The 26,378-nt window shown below is 48.2% G+C and overlaps 1 protein-coding gene across 1 annotated transcript; it reads right to left on the minus strand.

The window, feature by feature from the left end:
- Positions 1 to 378: 378 nt before the first annotated feature.
- On the minus strand, positions 379 to 26,169 carry LOC122366741 (neural cell adhesion molecule 2-like). Its single transcript, XM_043339281.1, has 8 exons — positions 25,871 to 26,169; positions 24,720 to 24,870; positions 17,859 to 17,956; positions 17,003 to 17,183; positions 14,550 to 14,677; positions 5,344 to 5,560; positions 2,696 to 2,835; positions 379 to 1,978 (listed from the first exon to the last, which is right to left on the minus strand). Exons 2-7 carry the CDS (start codon positions 24,796 to 24,798, stop codon positions 2,726 to 2,728), a joined length of 813 nt encoding a protein of 270 aa, XP_043195216.1. The 5' UTR covers positions 24,799 to 24,870; positions 25,871 to 26,169; the 3' UTR covers positions 379 to 1,978; positions 2,696 to 2,725.
- Positions 26,170 to 26,378: the final 209 nt, after the last annotated feature.

Genomic DNA, 26,378 nt, shown 5'->3' on the forward strand with positions numbered 1-26,378 from the left:
CACTGAGATAAAACCAAGCAAAATGTCATGGAAACATTGGAAAATTATACAACTTTTAAGTATCATCCCGGCGTACATAACACAAATATCCAGATAAATTTTAAAATGGCTGGATTTTAGGCAATGTTTTGCCTGACATTGAACATCATGGGGCATCGCGCTTTCCTTTTTATACAAAATATTTTGAAAAACGATGCCATCTCACCATGCCGTCGCGGCGTTCGAGACATCCAGATCAAAACACGATATGAAGCGATTTGATATAAGAGCAGCTCTGAAATTGGACCAAGCATTGTAGCTGATGTTTTTCCCAATGTGATACTGCAGCAACAGTCTTATTGGAATGTTTAATCATTTCGTGGTTTTAAAACATCAAAAACGATTGTGGAACCAGATTTTATTGTGCTATGTTTTTCAGGTAAGTCATATCATAAGCAGACACAATTTCAGAAAGTTCCGATGGTTTTCAAGGGCACAGTGTTATTAGAAGATCATCCTAATTCATTTTTCTTTGACCTGTCTTGGCTATAGGTCACTTTGAAAATCGATGCACTGGCAGATGCTTTATAACCAAATTAATCTGACTTAAGCGATTATCTCTAACTTATTTCCCACCACGACACATTCATCAGAACTATGTGCTAGGGAGCCTCTTTTATTTATCATAACGACAATGCGATGGCGTTTTCAGCGGCTGTAAATCATAATCGAGAACGTAAAGATCAGCACCATTTATTGCACAGGACAGCAAAACTACCACCTTGTGAAGAATCGCCTGCTAGCTTCCAACATGACCGGAACGTAACTAGATATCGATATAGCTCGTGCCCATCTAATCCCGCAGCGTTGGTGTGACCGTCGTCTGTGGCTATGAAATGGTCATGGAAGGCATGTGCTGATATTAGCTACGTGGTTCTAACGGCACGACGTTTTACAATAGAGGGAGCGAGAACAGGTCGAATGCAGAAACATATCACCTGGTCATACAGCACGTCTGTACAACGGACATAAATCGAGCGATCCATCCAGAGACACCACATACGCGGCCAGTCGGTGGCGGGACCGCACTCCCTACGATCCAAACGGGCCCTCCTCGGGACAGGGGTCACCATGGTCTCCACCATCTGTCTCCATGCAGTGACCGGCGCACATAACACCTAGCGCCGGACATCCTAAAACACAAGCCTGTACAAAAGGTTCGTCCACCTGATCTTGTACAGGCGCCATACAAAAATACATCGCTGCCTACGCCAACACTTCGTCAGAAGTCGGCAGCCTGTGACGTCACTAAACGCCCATGGCGTCACTGCAGTGTGACGTCACCGCACAGCCGTGACACCACCGATGACGTCACACTACGAGCGTCGGCGCTTCTCCGTCACGCAGTGTTGGTGTCGGCCCTCGCGAGCGGGCGAATTCGCCGAGTTCAGCGCGGGAGCCTCGCTCTGGCCTGCTCTGACGAACATATGAGGACGACATACCCCCGTCCCACACAGCAGAGCAGTGCAGCGCCAGCCTTTCACTTACACGAAGGGGCGCGCAGCGCAGTCCATGAATGCTGCTGAGATCTGCCCCGTGTCGTACTGTTGAGATCGGTACAATTCTGGAGCGATGTGGAGCGTTGCTCACACTGTTCTAGAGTCTTGGTACCTCACTGACACCACTCCCCAGAGCAGCCCTCATTGACACAGCTCCTTCACAGGCCTCAGGCTCATTGACCAAAAGTCCTAGGATGCCCAAAGACACCTGCTTCTCAAGAGTCCTGAATGAGGCTCGCAAAAACTGTCACAGAGTCATTGGGTCTCACTGACATCACTTTTGAGTCATGTGGGCTTGCCACCTACCGATATGGCCCTCTTCCCACACCCTACCGGATCTGTCGCACCTTTGCACACCACTGGTTCGACGCAGACGCTGACAACGAGTCTGGAGTCTGGCGCGGGGCCGGCTGATTCGTCAAGCGACAGAGTCTCCCAGTCTGAAACGAACACCAGGACGAGAGTTACTGATCACGTTATCCAGATAACTCGACTGTTCAGCTTAGAGCTGCCTTTTGGCTTTTCGCCTGTTCGTAGCACGGTGAGTACACTGCGCGGTCTTTGGTATTGCGATATAGGTACTCCTTGAGATCAGCAGTCTGCATGCCAAGCCCAATAACCCATTTTCCTCATCAGGTCAGCACTGGTTCCAATTCGAAGTCCAGCAGGGAAGTCAAAATTCTGAGTAATTATATATTAGAAACGAACTCAAAGACCATATATGCAGCGCTTGATCAGCAAGGCAGAAAGGGTACCTCAGTGAAGCTGGCTCATTATTTCCTTACAGGACAAAGGTCGATATGCGTCGCTAACCAATAGTGCTGCTCTTTAATTAGTGCTGGCGTTTTGTGGACACAGCGACTGACAAAAACAATGCCACACACATCAAATCACGGGCAAAACAGAGCCATAATACGCTGAAACCGCAAGCCACCGCCTGTTTTTAACTCCGCTGCGTGTCGGGATAACGTAATAAAGATAAATGTCCTGGTTGTCAGACGCGCGAAGGCATATTTAGCATACTGAGGTTCACTCTACATCGAAAACAAACAAAACACAAAATATCAGCACTGGCTGACAAGCCCGAAAGAAAACCATTACAAAAATAAGTCACAAAGCACGCCACTGATGACAGCTAGCCGGCAGAGCAGCCTCACCTCTGCGCTGACGTCGTGAGAGAGATGAGCTCAGAGCACAGCTGGTAGAATGATGACCGCCAGCACCAGTGCCGAGCCCAGCAGAGGATGTAACCGACGCGACGGGCCGCCGCCGGTACCGGCTATCCGAGACTCGAGGGCTGACGGAGGGGGCCGGGGTCAGAAAAAGGTACAGGTGGGGACTGACTGTCATGGGACTGACTTATATAGGGCTGACTAACCGTGACGCAGCTGCCGCGGGACTGACACACGGGACTGACATATGTCGACGGAACTGACAAAGATGGGACTGACATGGACGGGACTGACAAAGAACTGATGGAGATCACTCAACCAACAGTGACTAAGACCAAACTGGATGTGACAAATTGATTAGAACGAGACTGACACGAAACTGATTGACAAAGTTAATGACAATGCAATGTGTCAATCATATGAGACGGGACGGCCAACCGGGCCTGCCAGCCAAAGCGTTCAAAATTCTGTAGATATACGAGAGGTAAAATTTTTGCTGACAAAGGACGACCTGTAAATGGCATGGTGTTGGTTTTCGTTCGGTGACAAGATGACGTCGTCACGTAAGCGATTCTGTAAAGCAATAACGCCGATCATTTCATAATAAGCGAGGCACCAAGAGTTACCTATAAGTAAACATAGCCATTACTACAACCAACCGACCAAGAACCTTTTAGCGACCATGCTCGACGCAGTGGCAGTTGACCTTTATAAAAAAAAAAACGTATTAGTCGCCCGGTAACTCTAGCTAACAAATCATGTTTCTTGTCGCTACTCGTTTACTTTCTTTGCTGTCCTGTGTCGCAACGAACACCCACGTAAGCGTCGTGTGAGCTCCCACAACCACCCACCTTCAGCCCGTGTGGGATTAACCCGCGCCCCAGTGGCGGTCTCAGCCAACTTCGCCCTAGTGAGGGGGGGGGGGCATATGTTACCACCCACCTCTAACTCAAAAACTAAGAGGGCTAGAAAGACGCGGTAAAAAGCAGTCGATAGCTCTCAATGCGTACGTTTGAAAGTATTTCGGTCATTTTTCACCTTAGAGCAATATTGGGGTCACCAGAGGTCATCAAAGGTCAAAATTTGCCAATTGTCATTATATTTCTAAGAAAACATGCCGCTATCTCAGGAACTATGGTAGCTAGAAAAACGGATGGAACAGCAAACGATAGCTTTTGAACTCTTCTTTTGAAAAGGTTATTGTCAATATTGACCTCAGGTCAACGGTTTAGCCTGCAGAGGGCAAAAACTCCAAAAATAGCTGTTTTTACGAAAAGTGTTTTTCGACAATAACTTTCGACTACAAAAAGCCACGACATTTCTATTGCCAGAATCGTGTTCCCCTTGCCGAGACGCGTCGAATGAACTATAATTTGACCTCGAAAGGTCAACTTGAAAATTTGACCTCAGGTCAAGGTCATGACCTTACCGGCAAAGGTCATGTTGCATATCAGTCGATGCGTCTCAACAAGACAAACACAATGAGACCATACCCAGCGTTCTATCTCTTTCCAATCGCGAGTTATTGGCAAAAAACTGTTTGTAGCCTCAAGTGACCTCAGATGACCTGTCTAGAGGCTATCAGCAAAAATGACACCTTGGTCATCACGAGTGGACTAAATCATTGTGATTCTGAAATATTTGGGCTGTTCCGATGCGTACACACGGATCTAGAGGCATTTTCATTTTTCTCCATTGACTTGTAATGGAAAGGTCACGCCACTGACCTGACCTTAGGTCACGGATATAAAAAATCCGAGATATACAAATTGTAGGTGCCCATAACAGCATGCAATCCACCAAGTTTCAAACCTTTCTGACAAACACTGCAGGCTGGACATGATTGCAAACTTTTTTTTAGGCTTGGTCAGTTAACTTGACCTGGTGACCTGACCTGACATGACCTGTGGTCAAAAATTTCACACATTACCCAAAATTGATGAACAAAAAGCTATGCCAAGCGGCGCGGCGCTACGCGCCGCGGTTTTTTATTTATACGCAAAAAACGCGACAGGGTGGTAACATATGCCCCCCCCCACTGGGGCGAAGGTTAAGTCTCATCGTCCTGTTCGTAATCCTCCGGCCTTCCATTAACTCACCTTCACTCCGCGTGGGACCCTTCCCATCAGCCCTCGAGTGGGATTCTCCCAGCCACTCACCTTCATCCCTATTCACCCACCTTCATCCCCATTCACCTTCACCCCCATTCACCCACCTTCATCCCCATTCACCCACCTTCATCCCCATTCACCCACCTTCATCCCCATTCACCCACCTTCATCCCTATTCACCCTCCTTCATCCCCATTCACCCACATTCACCCCAGTGGCGGTGGAACACCTTCAATGAAGGGGGGGGGGGGCAGTGCCGACTTTTGGTCCCATTCTTTCCATACAACGCCCATAGGGCTAATGTTAAAATGCCAAAATCAAAGGGGGGCACGGTGTCCCGGTGCACCCCCCCCCCCCGTCCCGCCGCCTATGCTTCAGCCCATGTACCCTCTTCCCATTCACCCACACTCATGAGCCCGTGTGTAATTCTTCCATGACCCCGTTTGTGAATCTCCTTCACCCCGTGTTCACCCCTCCCGTTCACCCACCTTCACCCCGTGTTCACCCCTCCCGTTCACCCACCTTCACCCCGGGTGAGCGTGGCGAACCGGAACTGGTCCGAGACCGCGTTCCATCCGTGGGCGTTCCGCGCCTGGATCTTGAGGTCGTAGGCGGTAGCCGGTTCGAGACCCCGCAGAGTTATCCGCTGGTGGTAGAGCACGTCTCCCACCGGCTCGCTGCCCGTGGTGGGAACGATCACCTCTTTCCAGACTGACGGCTGCTCCACCGATATGTTGTGCTGCCGGAGAGGAAGTGGGTGTGATAGGAGGAGAGAGGGAGGGTGAGAGAGAGAGAGAGAGAGTGAGTGAGAGAGAGAGAGAGAGAGAGAGAGAGAGAGAGAGAGAGAGAGAGAGAGAGAGAGAGAGAGACAGACAGAGAGAGAGAGAGAGAGAGAGAGAGAGAGAGAGAGAGAGAGGAGGGAAGAGGATGAAGATGAAGAGAGGAGAAAGAGAGCAGGAGTATGAGAGAGAGAGAGAGAGAGAGAGAGAGAGAGGGAGAGAGAGAGAGTGAGAGAGACGAAGGAAGAAAAAGAGAGAAAGATAGAAAGAGAGAGCGAGAGAGAGAGAGAGAGAGAGAGAGAGAGAGAGGAGAGAGAGAGGGAGGAGAGATGGTGGAGATGGGGAATAAAGAAGTAGTAGAACGCATCAACAGGTGTGGTTCAGCAACATGTGCGGGACGAAATTATCAATGTTGCATGACTCATGTACTCGTGACTACTAAATAGTTTGTATTGTGAGGAACCAGCGCTTTTTATGATTAGATCTGACAAAATTAAGTAACTGTTTGTCATCGTTTAATAGAACAATAACGATACCATACATTGAAAAAACGTTTAGCTTTTGAATGCACGCTAATTTGAAGTTCGCAAATGCAGATAAGTATATGTAGGTGATGATTGTCTAGTGTTTGAAAATAAAGCAAAATACTCCTGAGCAGTAATCGCCACGCACTTTTAGAACGTGGATCGCTCATGATTGTTCAATGCAATACAATACAAGAGTTTTCGAATCGACCAAACTTCAGGGGCTTACAATGTTATAATGCGCTTTTGCAGGGTCAAGTTTTGAAAGAAATGCATTGATGGCGAGACCACTGGCGGAGTTTCAACAGCCGTTCTATGTTTCAGACAGGGTTCAAACACTCCTATTGTCCTCCAGACTCGGTTCAAACACTCCTATCATCCTCCAGACGCGGTTCAAACAACCGCACCGTTCTTCAGAGCGGTTCAAACAGTCGAATCGTTCCCCTGACCGCCTACCGATTTTCTGGATAATCGGATCCACCAGATACCTCTTTGGTCGCGGTTTATCGTCGCACACAAGCCTGCCGGCGGCCGGGCGAAATCGTGCTCGCGCTCCCCGGCCGATCTCTGAGCCGTAAAACTGCAGAGTGCCCCGCATGTCGACCATTCTACCGCGTCGGAGCAGTTGCGCGGAGTCCCCTGTCCGGTCGACACCAGATAGGACAGGACAGAACTCATGGGAGACGACTTGCACCGAGCATATCTCGGGCGCTGAATCATTCTCATACAGACTGCTGTCGAGTCAAATAACGGCTAGCTCGCTGCGACGCCAGCGCTATAGATCTCGGGCTGAGCGAGCTCGTCGGGGGCGACGACGTAGGCGACGGGAGGCGGGACGGAGGGGGGCGGGAGGGGGAGGGAGCTCTGACAGATGGCCCCCGGGTCTGAGACAGGTGGGGCAGAATGCCGACAGCCGGGGGGCGGCCCATACCCAGCCGCCATTGTCCGTGGTTGCAGCGTGCAACAATACGGGGTCACGAGGCCGCCGCTGGGGCTCTGCCGCGGGGTACGGGGGCGCCGCCACTCGACCACGAGAGGTTGTTAGCCGGGTCGAACAGGACGACACGAGAGGAGCGCTGCGTATTGAAACGTCGGACTTTTGAGCAAACAGGAGATTGTTGGATATGGAGGATCCAATTCGAGAAATAACAATGTAACCCCAACCTGAAATGTTCCACTGGATGCATAATGATGGAACTTGCAACGTGCCGTGTTTCAGGGTTAACCCTCGCCCTGGCAGGGGGGGTCGATGCGACCCCCCCCTAAGGTTTTTCGAAGATAGCGTAAAAACGGCGGCGCGCAGCGCCGCCAAATTTGGCACAGCCTATGGGGCAACCTTTTTACATATGACCTGAAAATTTCAGGTCCGGGTGACCTTAGGTCAGGTCACCAGGTCAGAAAAACCGGTACAAGGTCATGGTCAAATTTCAAATTTCTTTTTGCACCTGTCCAACTCACAGTTTTGCACTGATTTCCTTCCAACTTTCAGGATGTGCTAAGTTCACCGAGTTGTATAACATAAAGTTCGGGTTTTTTGAGGTCACTGACCTGAGGTCAGTTAGAGGTCATTACGTCGTAATGTTAAGCCTATGGGAAAATACTAAATTCGGAAAATACTGGAGATATCCACTTCGTTCTATCACTTTTGTGCTTTGAAACCACAGTACTCAACAGCAGGTCACTTGGTGCTTCTTTGTTTGGTGTACTTATCCATGGGTCAGGTCAAATGAGGTCAACTGAGGTCAAATGACGTTTTTGCCAATAACTTGGCACATAATGACGCTAGAGCTTAAAAAATGGTACCATTGTGTTCCTGGTGATCAGCCAAATCGAATGATATGCGATATGATGCAATTTGGTTAACTTTAACTTAATTTATTAATTCAAGTTTACTTAAAATTTAAGAAAAACTTTAAGTACATTTAAGCAAGCTAAAAAGTATATCATTCGACGCGCCTTGACGTGCTGAGTTCACTGATGCTTTTGTTTTTGCTCTATCTTAATTAGATCAAAAGTTATAAGCGAAAAACTTTTGATCTGTTTTTAGCGAAATTTTTACATTTATACCCCCCAAAACCCCCCTAAATATTGACCTAGAGCAACCAAATTTGCACAGGGGCGAGAACTCCAGGGGGCCCACCTACCTACCTACCGAATTTGGTGTTTCTAGGTGCCATAGGAGCCAATCGCGAGGGGGGGGGTCGCATCGACCCCCCCCCCTGCCAGGCCGTGTTATGAAAAATGCCCTGCCAGGGCGAGGGTTAACCCTCACCCGCACATGGTGGGGGGTTGCCACCCCCCAGGTAGTCTTTCTGCTCTGCACTCAACATTTTTAGAGCTAGAAGGCTGATGTTTCGTATAGCTGTTCAGTGTTCCTCTATCCTTTCTTGATGTTTACTGAGAATTTCAAGTTTCTGTGGTTTTTGGTTTCGGAGATATTTAAAAGTTGCATTCTTTGCAGGACTTAAGATCTACAGTCCCGTTTCCGAAGAAAACCGAATCTGCATTCAAGAGGATGGTAAAATTAATTTGTGAGAAGGTGTAATCGGCAATCCGAGGATAGAAATGCGGGGACGGGAAGTGTTCCAATGAAGTGCCCAGCTGGACTGAAAGCCGTGACTGCATGGCATTAATACATGTTGCAAGAGAGAAACATGAAAAAAACACACTTATAAAGCCTACTATTGTCTGGCATACAGCCAAGAGCGAGCTGCAAAGCAAAAATTTCCGCTTGAGCTCTGACCGTTTCTAAATGTTTCAAGCAATGGCAGATATAAGCGCACTAATAACATTTAAAATCTCATATAGTAGGAGTATTTTCGTTTTATATTCGCCGAGCCGAGGCCTCAAACAATGCAATGTGACCTTCAAATGCTGCGGTTGGCTAACATATGACTCAAGTTAGTATAGCAGATTCAATAAAACAACCCCTCATTTCTCGAAGAAACAGCAAATGACATGGTCATTCCTTCCTTCCCAACAGAAACTTCTATATCTTGGCCAATAAACCGTGGCAATACGGACGTACTTGCCGGAAGGGCCCGTCGTTCGGCCGGCAGGCAGTGTAAAACGGCGGCGATGCCGCGTCGACCCGCAGCAAAATATGGCATCTGGACCAGTGGCGACGAGACGCGTCCATCTCCGGCTAAAGTAGCCACTCGGAGCGGCTAATCTCCCCGGCGGCCGTCATCATCCGGGAGCAAATCGGAGCTGACGGTTACTGTCGACCCATCGAGCGGCAAACGGCCGCCATCGGCCCGGGCCGGCGGCCTGCGAACGGCTGCCATCGGCCCGGGCCGGCGGCCTGCGAACGGGCCGGGCCGAGCGCCGTTCGCCCCCCCTTCCGGCCGGAATTTACGCCCCCGTTTGGACACGCCCCCGTCATCACGGCAAGTCCGGCGGGACGAGACGACGACACACAGCCGCTGGCGGCGACGGCGATCGGCCGTGTGGCCGACGGCACCGGTCCGCGCAGCCCATCCGCCAACTATACGAGTACGTGCCCAACTTTACATAAGTGGGAAGTTTGAGCGTGGTGTAATTTGATTTGCGTTCAAACTGCTCATAACTTTGGATCAATTGGTTTTGTTGTTGCGAAATGTTATTATATTAGTTATTTCAGCGCATAGTTATGCTTATATATTTATTTCCAGAGTAACCGGACTTGAAATGAGACGCTTCATTCGTTTCCACCGTGCTTTTGGAAACCTGATGATATATCAGAATAGAAATGCGTATTATGCGATAGTATTCATGGAATGTTACATGCTTATGTGTTTAGTTATCTGTTCGTCTGCCTACCTATTTGTCTATTTTTATACCTGGGGCATTCCACGATAGATCGTACCAGGCCCGTCACCCTCACAGGGCTGGTAAAAAGCGCCGATTCGCTGATAATATCGGAGCCAGAAAAATACCTGTACAAGCGATTTAGGGAGCCAGAAATAAGCGTTTCAACGCAAGTATGCATGTGCAGGATAACTGCTAAGTTTTATTTCATATTTTCATCTTATTTCTTACGACAAACCTCAAAATACAAGATGCCTGACCACTAATATTAAATTAGTAACAGCATTCAATTTCCCAATGAGGTCTTATGCGCAATGTTTGTCTACAAAGTACAAAGCTGGTAGCCTATTCAGAATAGCTGTAAATGCTTACCGCGAACAGCGTTAGCATTCATCAGTCGAAGAGCCATCAGTCGATTTCCAGCTTTAACACTACGGAGAATAGGGCTCTGTAACTTTTATCAGTTGATGAGGACCTAGTGTTGAGGGAACGGGGAGCCACGGAGCCTTCTACCATTGGCGGTTCACTGTATTACCGACTAGTTTAGAACACAAATAATGATATTCAAATGTCAAGTCTCGTGCAGGGTTGCGGCACAGGCAAACTGTGTACATTTCATGGTATGTTGGTTGTTGTTCGGTAGTATTCTATGACCGTGGTTGTTCGGTTGGATTTGCAGTTGCTCCTCTTCTGTATAGTACATCTCATAGCAATATCATAGACCACCTACCTCAATATTTTAAGCTGTGGAGCTAGACATGGCACTTGTTTTTATTTTGAAGGTGCATACGGATACCTAACTCAAGTGGCTAACGATACTCACATATATTTGCCAACCAACCCAGTATGGTTAGCACTTAGCATATTTGTTACTAAATTAAATTAGATTTTGAATATCAAGATATGTTCCTCTTCTGCATGTTTTTCATTTTCTTTGGTACGTCATACTCAAAATATGCTTATTTAAGCAATCCTGATTTATATTTCAGGCATTTTGTAACTAAAATTAATATTAGACTTATATTGCCTTTGTGTTTCAGTTCTCAGCTTAGGACATCATCAATCATGTGTATCTCAGATGACGCTGACAATGACCAGCCTGCGGAAGATCTATGCTAGTGGGCGAGATGATGAAATTTCCTCTGTTGGTGAGTCAGTATTATATTCTTTGTCAAACAACATTCATTGCCTTACATGCATATGCCTTACATTTCTGTCACCAACCAGCTTAAACAAAAGTAGAAGAAATTATATTCCTACATTCTTTTGCTGTGTTCGACACCAGCCAATGTCCCAAAATCAGGATACATCAGTGAGCTATAAGTAAAACTAAAATAGTTACTGATGATGTTTAAGGTGTTCCTGAAAAAGGACGTTGTTCACTGCACTTTCAAGCCTTTTCTGTTACGAGTGTTGGGAGCCACTTTTCATGGCCGAAAAATTGGTCAGAGCCACCAAAACCATTTTTACCAGCCCTGCACCCTCATCTCTCAGATTTTAATGAAAATCGGTCCTAGGCCATCATAGGCCCCAAAGACGCCTGGCAAAATATCAGACTTCTCAGATCAAAACTTTTTGAGTTATATTGCATTACATTTTTTTTTTTAACTTCGGTATGTAACGGTGAGTTTGATGGCCTATAACTCAAGAACGGGCTAAGCAACCAACAAAAAGTAAACAACACTAAGTTTGCGATTAATCAAAAATTGATATTACTATTTAAAAATTCCAAAGAAAAAATTTCATTGTTGAGCAAAAACCTTAATCTTTTTTCATTTGCCTCTAATGACTTTTGGGACCAAAATTTTTCACATTTTTATTTTTTTCAAAATAATCTTCATGTCATTGCAAATCGACATGCAAAAAATTAGAAAGGTGTTCTTTCTATAAGTTCCTCATTTTCCCGCAAACAAAATGGGCTTCGGAGGGGTTGATACGACCCCAGCACGCTGTTTCGCTTCTAACCCGCGCCCTGATGGGGGGGGGCCATTTTGGCCCCCCCCTGTGGTTTTTCTTAAATAGCGAGAAAACGGCGGCGCGCAGCGCCGCCAAATTTTGGGTACCTTACCGGGCATCAATTTGACACCTTCACACAAAATTTCAAGTCACAGGTCACCTCAGGTCAGGAGTTATTGAGGTCAAACTGAGGTCATGTTCGAGCAAAAATGAGCAAAAAACATGACATCTTGAAACGCTCACCAATTCTACACTTTACAAGCAATTTTAAAGTTCTTTATGTGGTTGTGTAGAGAAAAGACGGCGCTACAAAACTGCTATCTCGGATTTTCGAAATTTTGGGATTTTGACCCCCAAAAATCAAAAAAATTGATTTTTTTAGAAAAACTCAAAAAATTTCCAATTTTTTTTTTCGAATTTCGAAAAAACCGGAATATATGTGATAGTCCCTACGCTCTTCGATATACATACCAAATTTTAGATCGATACCTCTTTTTTTTGGCCAAGTTATAGCAAAAAAACTGTTAAAAATTGATGACGTCAAATTTTTGAACTCAATTTTTAGCAATTCTAGACCTCGTAGCGCAAAACGGAGACCACCATTGAACTCCCCGTGACGAGCTGCATCGAATCGATACCCATTTAATGCAAAAATATCAACTTTGAAATTTGACCTAATTTGACCTGACCTTGACCTGACCTTGACCTGACCTTGACCTGACCTTGACTAAAACGTGACCTAAGCTGGCCCTAAAGTCTGTCTGACCCACATCATCGCATTTGTCATGTAAAATGGACCATAAAACATGTATCACACGACACTTTCATATTGTGACCCCCCCAGTGACCTGACCTCTGTGACCTGACCTGGCATCAGTGACCTCAAATAGCAAAATATGTGTTTGAAGAACATTTCTCCACCGATGATTTTCAATGAAATGCATTTTACTCGATTTTACAACGCATTTCTTGAAATGCCTGTAAACGGTGAAAATTCGACCTTTGACCTGACCTGTGACGTCATCGGTTTGACCGAGGTCAATGAAATTGGGTCACAAGGTAGTTCCCCGTTGGGGCTATCCAACACCGTTTACCGCTTGTCGCTATGTTGCGTGGTTCTCGAGATCTGAGGGGGGGGGGGCCAAAATGGCCCCCCCCCCATCAGACCGCGTTGCTCGGCAGACCCCATCTGGGCGCGGGCTAATAGAGCTAGAGCCTCGCGGAAAAACGAGCGTGTGTGCCGTTACAAGTCGCAGCGATTGGTACCCGATTTTAAGCTCTCAGGTTAACCGGTAGCGTCTGAGGTCAGGTCACGTGACATAAGTTCGGGTTCGGTTTTTAGTAAATAACTTTGCAGAAAATGGCCGCAGAGCCGCGATTTTGGCATCATTGTGTTTGCCTAGCTCAGGTGCATCGAATGGTATACTTTTTGCTAGGGTGAGGTTAACTTAAGTAGTTGACCTCGGGTCAAGGTCAGGTCAGAGCCCCTCAGGTCACGAAGCTGGGCAAAGGGTATCATATGGCATATCATTCCATTCGGAAGTTCTTCCCGAGTCCATTGGTGGCTTTCCCGACTCTCTAGCTCGATTTGATCGGGAGTTATTGACGAAAAACTCGTACGACCCTAGTGACGTCATAAATGACGTCACGCAAGGTTAACAATGCAAAAGTAAAGCATTGGCCTTTGCAAGGAGTGCATGAAATCACGATACCATGTACGTGGGATACTTTTAGATCATTCTCGGCGCCCAAATAACAGTTTTTATATTTCCCTATTGATTTATAACAGTGATGTCACGTGACCGACCTGACCTCATGTAACCTTGAAAAATTCCCAGATATACAAGTTGTGAGACCTCTGGAGGACACCATGTATGCGTCCTGTAACTTTCATCTCGGAAAGCTATGGTCATTGGCGTCCAAAACAATGTCAGAACCAAACAGCCTTTTTCACCCTCGCGCTTATAGGAAAGAGGGTTGAATGAACCCTCTTTTCACTTTTTTCAGATGACTCAGACTTGAATTGAAATTTCAGTAACCCATGATGTCACTAGGCAGCTTTACCACGCCATTTGTAAGCTCCCCTCCCGAAATCACTATTCGAAACCGTTATCGTGACGTAAAATAAATACTTTTATAGAAAGAACACCTTCCTAATTTTTTGCATACTTCTTAACAATGAGCCAAATATTTTTTAAAGAAATAAAAATTCAAAAAAATTTGGTCCCAAAGTCCAAAAAATACAATTGAAAGAAAACTTGATATATCATATATCAAAAATAGCGTTTTTCGAAATTTCAAAAATACATATTAATCTCTGTTTCATTGCAAGTTCAATGTTATATAACATTTGGCATTTGAATAATCCGTCTTAGAGTTACAGCCCGCCAAACTTAGCGCTGCAAAGCAAGATCCAAAAAATGTTATACACCATAACTCAAAAAATACTTATCTGATAAGCCTGAAATTGTTACAGGTGGATTCAGGGCCCCTGAGACCAATTCTCGTCAAATTCCGAGAGATGAGGGTGTCAAATTGGAAAAAAGTGGTACGATCTATCGTGGAATGCCCCACCTCTCTGTCTCTGACATTTTATCTGCTTGTCTTCCTGTCTGCCCTGTGAAATGTGTAGTACGTGAACCACCAGACCGGCGCGGTGTGAGGCGCGCCGGTAACCCACCTTGCTCCTCCGGTAAGCCACCTTGTACTCTTGAACGGGCGAGAAGCTTTGCACCTGCCACGAGAGGTCGTAGACGTCCGGAGCAGTGCTGACCGGCTCACTGGTGATCTCCACCCGGTCAGCCACGCCTGCAGGGCAAAGGTCAGCGGAGGTCAGCCAAGCCTAGTGTAGATGTCAGCGGAGAGGTCAGCCGAGAGAAGGGGGCAGCAGAGGTCCACCGAGGTCAGAGATCAATGGATAAGTGTGTGGAGGATAGCGAAGGTCAGCACACTTCAGAGGTCAACAGGAAAGAGGAGGTCAGCGGAGAGGGAAGGGCAGTGAGCGCAGAGGTCATATGGGCAGTGCGGATTTCAGCAGACAGCAGGAGTCAGCAGAGAGTGGAGGTCGACGGAGTACGGACAGTGGACAGTAGAGATCAGCAGACGGAAACGGGGCTCAGTAGCCGACACACACTCGGACACCATATGACAAAACTGCCCCGTGACACGCGAGATGTGCTACCTAATACCGGAGATCTACCCAGATATATGTTCCGGGTCCTCCACACACGAGTTATGACAGCGCCAGAAAACATATATCATTGCCGCTGCATCAAATTATGATATGGACATTGCTTTTATGGATAATAACGTATTCATTTCGTGCATGCATGACACATTATCTAAGAAAAGCCAAGACATACTGCATCTGTATAACAGCCTAAACTTTCCAATTAGTCCTAAACTAGAATGCTGGACAATGGACATGTTCGTACTTCTGCTCCAGCTCTTGATGACGTGTGTTTCAGTATGAAATGAATTTTCGAGTTGGAAACATTCATAACAGATCAGCTGTCGCACAAGAATATTGACAATTTTGCTGACAAAATACCATGTGATTGTACTGCTACGGGTCAAAATATGTTTAGAAGAATGTGATGAATACCTGACCTGCCTTTGATAACTGCATAATTTCACGAAAACCTAACTACTAACCACCAAGTAGACCACGATGCTATTTAGAACTGGCTGCGAAGGCGACCATTCTGAAAAGCTAAAAAGCTCACAGTGCTTGTCGTGTGTTGTAGTGTATCACATGACCTATTTGGAGTGTGGTTTCGAGGCTTAGCGTGCACGCACTTGCCAGTTTCGTCGCCAGGTACTACCGGCCGAAACCTCATCCAGTGTGGTGGGTGAGATTGTGTCGTGTCTCACGCGAGGTTAACATGCCTCGAAACAGAAAGGATACTGGGGAGGAAAGTGGGAACTGGGGCGGGCCAACATTTGCAGTAGTGACGCACGAGGGACAGATGCTGCCATTCCGGCGCTAATAATAGGCGGTTAGATCGTTTTGTTGTCAGAATGGTATGTGCAAAGACCTAAAATATCAGCTTAAACTGTTGCTAAGAATACGCTCACTTGCTAAAGTCAAAGTGTTGTTGAATTGTTACTGAAAGCACAGAACTATTGGACCGAAAGTTTTCATTAGGACATGAAGACATAACTCCTAATAGCTTAAAATACGCAGCGTTAGTCAGTTTTCGAAACATTTGTTTTGTGCACATTTGAAAAAAAACTAATTTTTTAATGTTCCGTGGCTTTTTTTCGCCAGACAAGCCGATCGAATCGAGCGATGTCGAGTCCGGGCTCAAGCACCGGGCACCGCGCCGTTCAGTTAGTCTCACTGAAGTGGTAGACTGTCCCGCAACACTCGGGTGTGATGCGGTGCAGTCTACCCATCCAATAACACGCCACATCTCGGTAGGGAGAGTGAACCGCCATCTTCAGTGAGCGCAAGCACTTCTCGCATGTCTTTTGATCTACAGTGGGTCTGGACATCTGCCGTTCCTAAAACTATTAACTGAAAAAATTGGTAAGCGGAGGGAAATCCAATAGTCGAGTAGCGCCGAGCAGTTTGTAGCAACGGCTACTTATATCTGTCACGCGGAACACGTAGAACATGACAGTCATAAGTAGTTGGATATATTAAGATACTCTGACTTAATGTAATCAGACCAAAATTCTGTTTTTTCCAAGCATAAACATCGATAGCCTAACCGTCCGGCTTCCCTTGCTAAGCAGCCCTCATACACGCGCCTAACTATCGATCCCGATTTGGTGACGCAGGGCGTGGCGGCGATGAACTGGTACTGTTGACATATCATGTTAGCATTGGTCGCGCTTAGCCTTGGCGCCTGTCGGCGACCGCTACCGTTAAACAGAGCACCTCAGGTTCTGTCTACGGCCTCAGCCGCAGGCCGGCTGACCTTCCAACCGATATGCGTCGGGTCGTGTGAGTACCTAGAATCTTGCCATAACTGGCTGGCTCATATGCCCAGACTGACTAACTGACTGACCTGCCATTGACATATCGGGTCATTGCCCTTAGACTGACTGACTCAGTGACTGACTAACAAACTGACTAACTTACTAACTGACTGACTGACTGATTGACTAACTGTCTGACTGACTGACCTGTAACCGACATATGCCGGGTCATTGTGCCCAGACTGTTGGTGGCCTTGCACGAGTACCGTCCGAAGTCGTCTCTGCCCACGCTCTGGATGACCAGCTCGTGTCGTGAGCCCATCACCACCTCGTCCGGCTCGCTGTGGCGACTGCTGTCGAACGTCGAATCCTCGCGGTCCCAGATCACCTGCAGACAGGCGGGGAGGGGTGCGGGGTTGGCCGGATATGGACGGTATATGCCCAACGAGACGGCATGTCATGCCGTCGTGCCGTGAAGTAGCCAAGATACGGCAAAAGTAACTTTTGTAAAAATGGATAAATAATATGATACAGTACAACAGCTGAGAACATAACTTTCCAGCATTTAAAAAAAATTAATCTGTAGTTCTAGCAGGCCAGCCCCAATGGTATTCATAGCTATAATACAGCCAGTCGGCACAACCAGTATCTCCTCAGAAAAGTCAAGGGGCGTGGGCTGACCTCGTCCATTTCGCACGAAAGGGCAGCTGGCCGGTCAGCCAACTTCGATTATCGCATGGGACAGATAAAAGTTTGGAGCCTCCCCTACTGCTGTAATGTCATCTAACTTCATTTCAGATTGATAATTTGGACAGAATGAGGTTTTCATATGTAAAATGATGTCGAGAAGGCTTACTTTGTTACTTTGGTTACTGAAATCGGCACTCTTATTTCGACAAGATATTATCATTCACTCTGAAGTCGCAATACAAAGCCACGGGCGATACTTAACACCTAAGATCAAGCCCATCATTGACATAACTACTTTTCCAGTGTAGCAAAAAGTAAACAGCGGACATGTGTATAATATTCAGCCCTTAGACCTGTCCAACCCGTGTCTCACCTTGGCTGGTGGATCGGCGTACACGAAGCAGACCAGGACCACGCTGTAGCCCTCGCCGGTATAAACTGTGCTCTTTTCCACCTCCACTTCCGGCGGGTCTGCCGGTCAGCGAGAGCAGGCATAGAGTCAGTAACAGACCAGCGAGGAAAGAGAGCAGGCCAGGAGGCGGCCAGCAGGAGGGGAAGGAGTCCAGAAACGATCCACGGCTGTACACGAACACCAAGTCTAAAAAAAACGCCAAGTCACTGGTCACACAACCACCGTGCTGGGAGGTAATGCGCCATTACTAACTGTCTCACTGCCGCTCCCAAACAGCGAGTCACTTATCAGGTAACATGCTCACTACTGCGCTGAATGGTATTGTAGTAAAATTGCCACCGACGTTCATAAGTGTGGACATGGTTATTTCTATTTCAAACAGACGATGGCTCATGTTGATAGCATTACTACACTCAGAAAACACTTTGAGAACATTTTTGAATAAGGGCTCATATGAGTGCCAAAACAGGGCTCAAATCTGTATGATTTTAAAATCGGGATCAGTTAGGCGCCCTTTTCGGGCTCAAAGTACATTAGCCCCGAAAGCGGCATCAGTTCGTCTTCCTTTTCGGGCTCAATTCGAGCTGCGTTTTAGGGCTCCAGCCTCCATACGACATTCCGCCATTCCGTCTTTTGCTGTTTTCAGTGCCATGTGTTGGTGTACCTACCGCCGTGATTTCAAAATGAATGGTAAGTTATTAGTTATCAGTTATCGCTATCTTTTAGAAAAAAATCAAGATGTTGATGCTCATGCCATTTTAATCCCTTATCAATTAAAATTGTGGTGGCATTTGTTCAGAAAAGGTCTGATCTACAATTGTGGCGCCGTTGATACGAATACGCACGGGTTTGATTATTCGTTTTCTTGTATTTGCGCCACATGAAAGCATCATATCTGGATTCAGGATGTCAAATAGTGTAAGAATGTTCAAAATTTTTGTCTGGTTCTTCGTGATGATGTGATTGAAGCAATACTTTCAAGGGTAGGTAAGGATTTTGTTACTTGTTCGTAATGGTTATCTTGATGCTCAACTAAAATTAATCCTAACCTTGCCTACTAACCTATTAAGTTAAACTTAGTACCAATACCTACCAACCTACAACCTATTTGGATCTTTCATATACTTATAACATGCTGCTGCTTCTGCTAACACGCTGCGGAATGCTGGTTGACATGATGGAATGCTGGTATGACAGTGTTCCATGTTTCAGAATTTTAGGTGAATAACCACACATGATGGGGAAAATATTTTCATCCTAAAAATATGACAAGTGGCTTTATTTCATCTTTGCTAAAAAAAAAAATATGTCATAAGTTTGATTCAACAGCCAGCTGCCAGGTTACGCATGACTTGACAGTTGATGCATCTACTCTACATCATTTCATTTCAGATCCTTTGAAGGTTCTGACAAAATCTGAGGTAAAAAATGGCATTATGCAGTTTTGCGGAAAGACTAAATCTATCTCATTTTGTCTTCAGATTTTTTTTATTGGGACACCCAATTGAAATCCAATTTTAGAACACTGTGACACCATGCCTGTGTGCCAAGTAAGAGGAAGGGTCTACAAGTATACATCAAGATAACCAATTATGGACAAGTTGAGACTTGAGTCATGAGCTCTTATTTGTGGTTACAATACCTTCAACTGCATGATTTTGCACAACTTCCATACAGGCATCCAGACTGGAAAAGGTTCAAGTCCATACTTATTCTGGTGCTTGAATATGGCAGTTCAAAGATGGAAGGCATATGATGCTACAAAATGAAAAAAATAATTCAACTTACAAAAAATAGGTATTCATATCTATCCTAAACTAAACTAACCTAAACTTACCTAACCTAATCCAACCCAACCCAACCACCCCAACCAGCCCAGCCCAGCCCAACCCAGCCCAGCCCAGCCCAGCCCAGCCCAGCCCAGCCCAGCCCAGCCCAGCCCAACCCAACCCAAAACCTACAGTCTAAAACCTAGAGCTAAAACCTGCAGCCCAAACTGGAAAACATCCATATGGTACGCCGGACGCCCGTGAAGCCGTCATGCGCCGAAGTTCGGCGCAAGCTATTTTGCAATTTGCGCTGAAATTTCTGCATTATTTGCGCCGAAGGTTAGTGCCCTTTCGCGTCAAAATTAAGCCACTTATACAAAAAGCACGTTTACATCTGCTGGCCAAGGTTTTATAAACCAGACAGAACGCTCTGGGCCTTAACCACTCCTGACTCCCATGTTTGAGCGTCCAAATTAGTTGATGTTTCCATGGAAGCTGAATACCACAATACGTGTAGCGCACTGTAGCATCGTGCCGTGAAATAAGGCTCGGGACGGAAGTTCCGGGGTCACAAAAATTGGTGTGGCGGTGTTGTCGCGGCTGGCGGGCTCCAGCAAGGGGTTTAAGTTTACGACACCACTCTTGTTTCAGGAGAGGTGTCAGCGATTCGAGACTACTTGGGCATGCGGGCAGCGGGGTCGGCGTGGCTGCCTGCGGCTGCGGCCACACATCTTGGCGTCCTGGAGGCGGAGATGCTGATGGTGGCATGAGTCATCACTGGCTGCCCGATTTCCATGCTCCAAGACTCGCCGTGAGGGCCGAGGCGGGCGTCGTGCCGATGGAGAGATGAGGAGGGATGCGCTGGCATCGCGCCTACTGGCGAAGGCGCTCTCCCTCCCGTCGGAGGACCCGCCGCGTCGTGGCGGAAGCCCCCCCCCCCCCAACCGTGACTGAAGTCAGTGACCGGCTGGAGAGAGCGCGGGGGAGCGGTGTGGGACCACTGGAGTGGCGCTGCCCGCCGAGGCGCGCTTATCCACGAGACTGCCCCCGTAGACGCCAACAGACGGCGTCACGGTCCACCTGGACCTGCTGCCGATCGGGGCGTCCGCGACAGCGAGGAGGAGTGCTGCGGAGGCGTGACTGGGAGCGCTCCCCCAGCGTGCGACGTGGGCCTGGGTCGACGGGTCTGCGACCGGGGGAGTAATAGGAAGGCGGCGCTGGGGTCCTCACCGAGCACCCAGACAGTACAACATTGGTACTGCGGGAGGCGGCGGGGAGGATTTGCTCCATTTACCGATCTGAGATGGTGGCGCCCAAAACGGCAAAGCAACATCTCCTGAAGCACCCGTCCTTCGAGGAAGACCCCATAATCATTTGCTCCGACTCGCAGGCGTCGCTGGCGACGCCACGAGGTGGACAAGTGGCCCAGACACCCCCCCCCCCTCATCCCCTAGGTGCCGCCATCTGGGAGTATATGATGGCCCTAGTGGCTGTAGGGGGCCGAAGAATCCACCATAGAAAGAGGGCGGCGATAGCCCGATTAAGCTGGGCGTCCAGTGGAGCCTCGGCTCTATCATGGGCATTGGGCAAGGACTCTGCGAGCACCCCCGTCTCCTCCATCTTCGACGGCACTCCAGTCAGAAAGCTGTCCCCACCCGAGTTTCCCAGCAGCATGGGCCACATGAAACCGAACAGCGCCGAGCCGCTCGACGCTGAGGACCAGGCGAGAGTAACAGTGAAAAGGTGAAACGCTCGAAACGGCGCGCGCCGCCGGCCGAGGGCGCCGAGCCGGCCCAGGCCGGCTGCGGGTCAAACAGAAGCCGTCTCCGCGGCGGCCGCCCAGTGACAGCGACTCGGACTGACGTCGAGGCACCGCTGCCGCCTCCGCCGACCAACCCGCCGCCCAGCAAGGGCAGTTTGAAGGCGGCTGCGCCGGTGAAGGTGGCGCGGCCTGGCAGGGGCCGCGGCCGGCCCACTCCCAGCTACCCGTCCCGCGAGGTGCTCAGTACCACCGACTCGTCCGATTCTGAGGCAGCGCCGTCGGCGGGCCGCCGCCAGCAGTGACGACGACCGGCTGGCGGCGTTCGCGCGGGACTTGTCCGACTCCTGGTACTCGGACTTGCCGCCCAAACTGGACGCCGGCGGCGTGAGCACCAGCAACGCCAATAAAAAGTCCACCTTCATCCGGCTCTTCTCGCACCGTGTCAAAAGGACTACGCCGCGCGGCCGGCCGGCCAACTCGAATGAGCGCAGCGAAGAGCACACGTCCCCGACGGCGGCACTGGCGCCTCCCGCCGCGCCGCTGCCGGCGTTGCTGGCAACGCCGATCCAGGCCCATCGATTTCTACTGTTTTGTTGCCTACGTGCCGCTGCCGCCGCTCAGCCAGCACAATGGCGTGCCGGTGTTGCGCTGTCGGATCGAAAAGCGGCTCGTGCAGCGGACGGACGGGTGCGGCCCGCGCGATGAGCCGCCGCCGCACACCGAGCTGCGCCGCGCGGACGTGAAGGTGGAGCTGGCAGCGGCCTGCTCAGTCCCCTCAACGGCGTCGACCGGCTCTCCGGCGATTTGCGGTCAGAAACGCCGCCGCTTCTGGGACCAAGGTGTCAGAGCGCGGCGCTGCCCGTGAGACGTTAAGTTAGCACAGGCAATGTCGTCTGCACTCCTTGCAGTTCATGTTGAATACACAACCATGTTGCGAAGTAATAGGCGCCGGGTTTTTCAGTTCATAGAACTTTTTCCCTGGCTATTACACCCCACAACCGAACACTGACACCTTGCACAAGTATGACTGTGTGTATGAATGTTAATAAATACATGAACCAATGTTGTGTTTTCGGTTCCAGTACCTTCTTTGGGCACCTCGGCAACAAGTAAGTAATCCGTTAGCTTTGCCACACCTAAGATAGGCTCCCACGTTGTTATTTGCTCCCGGGTTAACATAAACCGGTTTAACGTAACTTTTGCATCCCGGCCAAAATTGCCGGTTAACTGTCCCACCGCTCGAGACTGGCGCTAGGCTGGCCGAGCAAAAAAAAAAAAGTTTGTCCGCGGCTTCGTCTTATTCGCAGCTGCTGGACACGGGGGAGGGGGGAGGAGGGGCTGCATCGGACGAAAAGCGGGCTCTGGTATTAACTGGATTTTTTGCCAGCTGGCGCCGTATGGTGGCGCTAGCAGAGCTTCTTACATATCAATGCTAGATATAAAAGAATGAATATTTACCAATCAATTTTTCATTTAAAGCCATTTGAAATATTTATGTCCATCCTACTACCGCGCTTAGGTATATCTAAAATTAAATACCTTTCGTGCGTCGCCAGCTGGCCAGCCAGCTGACGCAATCCAGCTTTTACCAAAGCCCCGAAAAGCGATGACGTGAGCCCTAATATTGGCTTCACCACACAATTTGAGCCCTCAAACTGGAATCAGGTGAGCTCGAAAATGGGGATTAGGCTGAAAACTGGTATCATAGTGAGACTAGTTTTAGAGCTTGACACCGATAATGGGTACTGACTGAGCTCTGTTTCTGCGATCAATGATACCGATTTAAGGGATCGTATGAGCCCATGTGGCGCTAGCTCAGAAAGTATTCTCGAAATGTGCTGTCTGTTTTGAATATGGTACATTAGCCCGAAAACTGGTCTCTGAGCCCGAAAATCGGGACACTGTTTTCTCAGTGTATAGATGTGTATTCATTGGACAAACTGAGTTATTTTTGCAATCTGAACAAGAAGCTTCAGGCATTAGTCCTAAACTTGACCTATTCGAAAATTTTGAGTATCGTTCACCTATCTCTGTATTATATATTTTCGATGCCAAAGCCAAACATTGTCGAATGCACCTCATTTTTTTTTTTTTAAAGTACATCTGATGGCTTGGACTTTACGCCGCAGTAAAAATGCTACAGAGGTGCTGCTTATTTGATCTACAGAATGTTTTTCACAGTCTGAAACTGACATTAAGAAGTGAACTCCTCGGCACAATTCGAAAACAAAGAGGATTAAACACACCTGAGTGACGTGTTTTGGCTCGAAGCTGCTATCTCGGATGCTCGTGTCTCTCCCGTATCCGTGGGCTAGGTTCAAATGAGAGCGCGCTTTGGTGTGCTTTGACGTACTGCTTCGAAAACACCATCCTTTACTAATGGTCCTAGGGAAGGCTATAAAGTAGACTATTTATATGTCACACATGATGAAAAGTTGCGAGTTGCGACGATCAATCACTAGTACGATTCGGAGCGGTTAAGCGGTTAAGCCATAGTATAACATGCATTCGTCTGCACTTGGACGTGAAGCTGATGTTTTTCTTTTCAGGTAAGAACGGCAGAGGCAAATACCCACAAGTCAATGGTAACAGGAAATCGATGCCACTGCCAACCGGCATCTGCCGCTCGCCGTAACGTGTTTGCAAGGGAAAATTCAAGGGCGACCTATACGTCAGACGTAAACACGGCACGACAATTTCGGTCCGGCTCAGGGCTTTGGATGTCGCACTCGGTGCAGTTGGTTTCTTACGGCACACGACTAATGAGCCGCCGAACAGTAGAGATACATCCCTTACAGCTCAGCAGGGACAGTCATAATGAGCCTAACAGCAATTCAATAATTCAATAATAGCTAGCATGTATCCTTTTGATGAGGTCAGGTATCTGTATCTGCCATATCTCACTTGCAACATACCAAAGCAGTAAATCCCATGTCTGCTCGTCACTCAGCGCACATTAGCTGTAAAAAAGCTCACCTACATACAGCTGCCACGACTCAACAACTCACTCTGTTTATTTCTGGAGAGCAATTCAACATCCTATCCTTAGCACTCACGTCACTGCCTCCCACATGTCTACCCACACCCGTGCGGTGGCGTCTTCAGTACGAAGTAGCGTGACCATCAGTAACACAATACCAGCACTATTCATTTCGACAATGCCACACAAAATACGCTTTCCTTTCCTAACCGAATGGTAGAATGCAAAGAGATATGGGACAGATGCATGCATTGCACACTCTACATGCCTGAAAACTATAAACGGTATACGATAAAATCAGAGCGACTCACAGTGCACCTGCAGCCGTATTGCGCCGACGGCCACCTGGCCCAGTCCGTTGTCGGCCACGCACTCGTACACGCCGGCCATCTGTCGCGTGATGTCCGAGACCGTGTAACGCTCTCCGGCGGCCACCTTCTCGCCGCCGGGCAGGTCGCCCGACTGAGAACGGTAGAGGGGATCTTTTGATAACCCTTAAGTCAGAGTGAGAAATGGGAACTAATGAGATATTATTATCTCTATATAGTAAGGCTAAGCTAGGGAAAATAGCAGTGTTACACTGATCAGTGGTCGACGTATGGGGATAAAATAATTATCAAATGAGAAACCAAACAGAACAAAGACGTCTGAGAGCAGCGTAGATTGAAATCGCCGTCGGAATAGCTCGTCACGTTTCCCCAAGAGCCCGATGCGTCTCGGACTGAGTCCACCAACACAAACTGGCCCCACAGAGGCCCGCCGCACTGCGGCCGCTCAATCGAGAATCTGTCACGTCGGCCGATTGAAGCTGGCCGAGTCTCAGACCTCGCCGAGGCTGATTGTTTCCCCCGGAAAAAGAGGAGCGTCGCCTCCCAAGGGTTTCGTCTGGCATCGAACTCATTGGTGCCCCCTCTAGATCGCAAAGATTCAGCGAGTCAGACTGGCTTGGTGTTACAGAGATGTCGACTTCCTTAGACTACCGTTATGTCATACATCAGCAGGCCCATTAAACTCAATACCGCAGCATGTGTGAATAGAGAAAAGCGTTTCAGAGTGAAGCAGGAATCTCATGTCTGGTGACGGTTACATAAGGGTAAGACAGAGAGTTTCTCCGACAAAATGTCTATGGCGCCATTGATTGTGACCTTTAAAGACCCGCTGACATCAGCTAATTCCAAGCGCCGCTAATATACGCCCGACAAGGCGGGGGCTTTCCAAAGTAGCGTTCATGGAAAGTAATGGCGACAGCTAAAAGATTAAGAAATCCCATTTCGTTTTGGCAAGGGGATGAAGCGTCTTAACTTGGAAAATAAAACAGCACACAAGCTTGGTCAGTTGCTATAAAAAGAGTCTCATGAGAGGTTAAATGATAAAACATGTGCACATCTCAAATAATATTCGTTATGTGACTCTGTAACACTAAGTAGCGATATAAGTAATATCGGGACGAACCCTTTCTGACCTGTTTCCTCCAGGTGATGGTTGGCTGGGGTTTCCCATCGGCCGTACACTGCAGAGTCTCATCTGTTCCCCGCTCGGCAACCACCACACCCGACTGGGGTACAGTGACCACTGTGGGACCGTCTGAAACGACACATCACCGATCATCAGCCACCAAAACAGACTGGGGTACAGTGACCACTGTGGGACCGTCTGAAACGACAGAGGATAGACCATCACGCTCCAAAACAGACTGGGGTACAGTGACCACTGTGGGACCGTCTGAAACGACAGAGGATAGACCATCACGCTCCAAAACAGACTGGGATACAGTGACCACTGTGGGACTGTCTGAAACAACACAGCACCGATTGTCAGCCTCCAAACCGACAGGACATCGTCCGTCGGTCTCCAAAACGACAGAGCATCGCCCTTCGATTTCCTGAACGGCAGGGTACTGTTCACCAGCCTCCCAGAGACGCACCAGCGTCCATCAATGTAAACGTGAACGAATATACAATCTCCCAGCA

The sequence above is a fragment of the Amphibalanus amphitrite genome, unplaced genomic scaffold, assembly GCF_019059575.1.
Source record: "Amphibalanus amphitrite isolate SeventyFive unplaced genomic scaffold, NRLGWU_Aamphi_draft 000828F_arrow, whole genome shotgun sequence".
Lineage (NCBI taxonomy): Eukaryota > Metazoa > Arthropoda > Thecostraca > Balanomorpha > Balanidae > Amphibalanus > Amphibalanus amphitrite.

Excerpts from the sequence above, each read along its gene's own strand:
- LOC122366741 (XM_043339281.1), bottom strand. The coding sequence starts at position 24,798 with ATGGCCGGCGTGTACGAGTGCGTGGCCGACAACGGACTGGGCCAGGTG. Across the intron at positions 17,957-24,719 it reads AATACGGCTGCAGGTGCACT|ACCCGCCGGAAGTGGAGGTG; the intron begins GTGAGTCGCTCT and ends GCTGACCGGCAG. Across the intron at positions 14,678-17,002 it reads CCGGCATATGTCGGTTACAG|GCGTGGCTGACCGGGTGGAG; the intron begins GTCAGTCAGTCA and ends TTTGCCCTGCAG.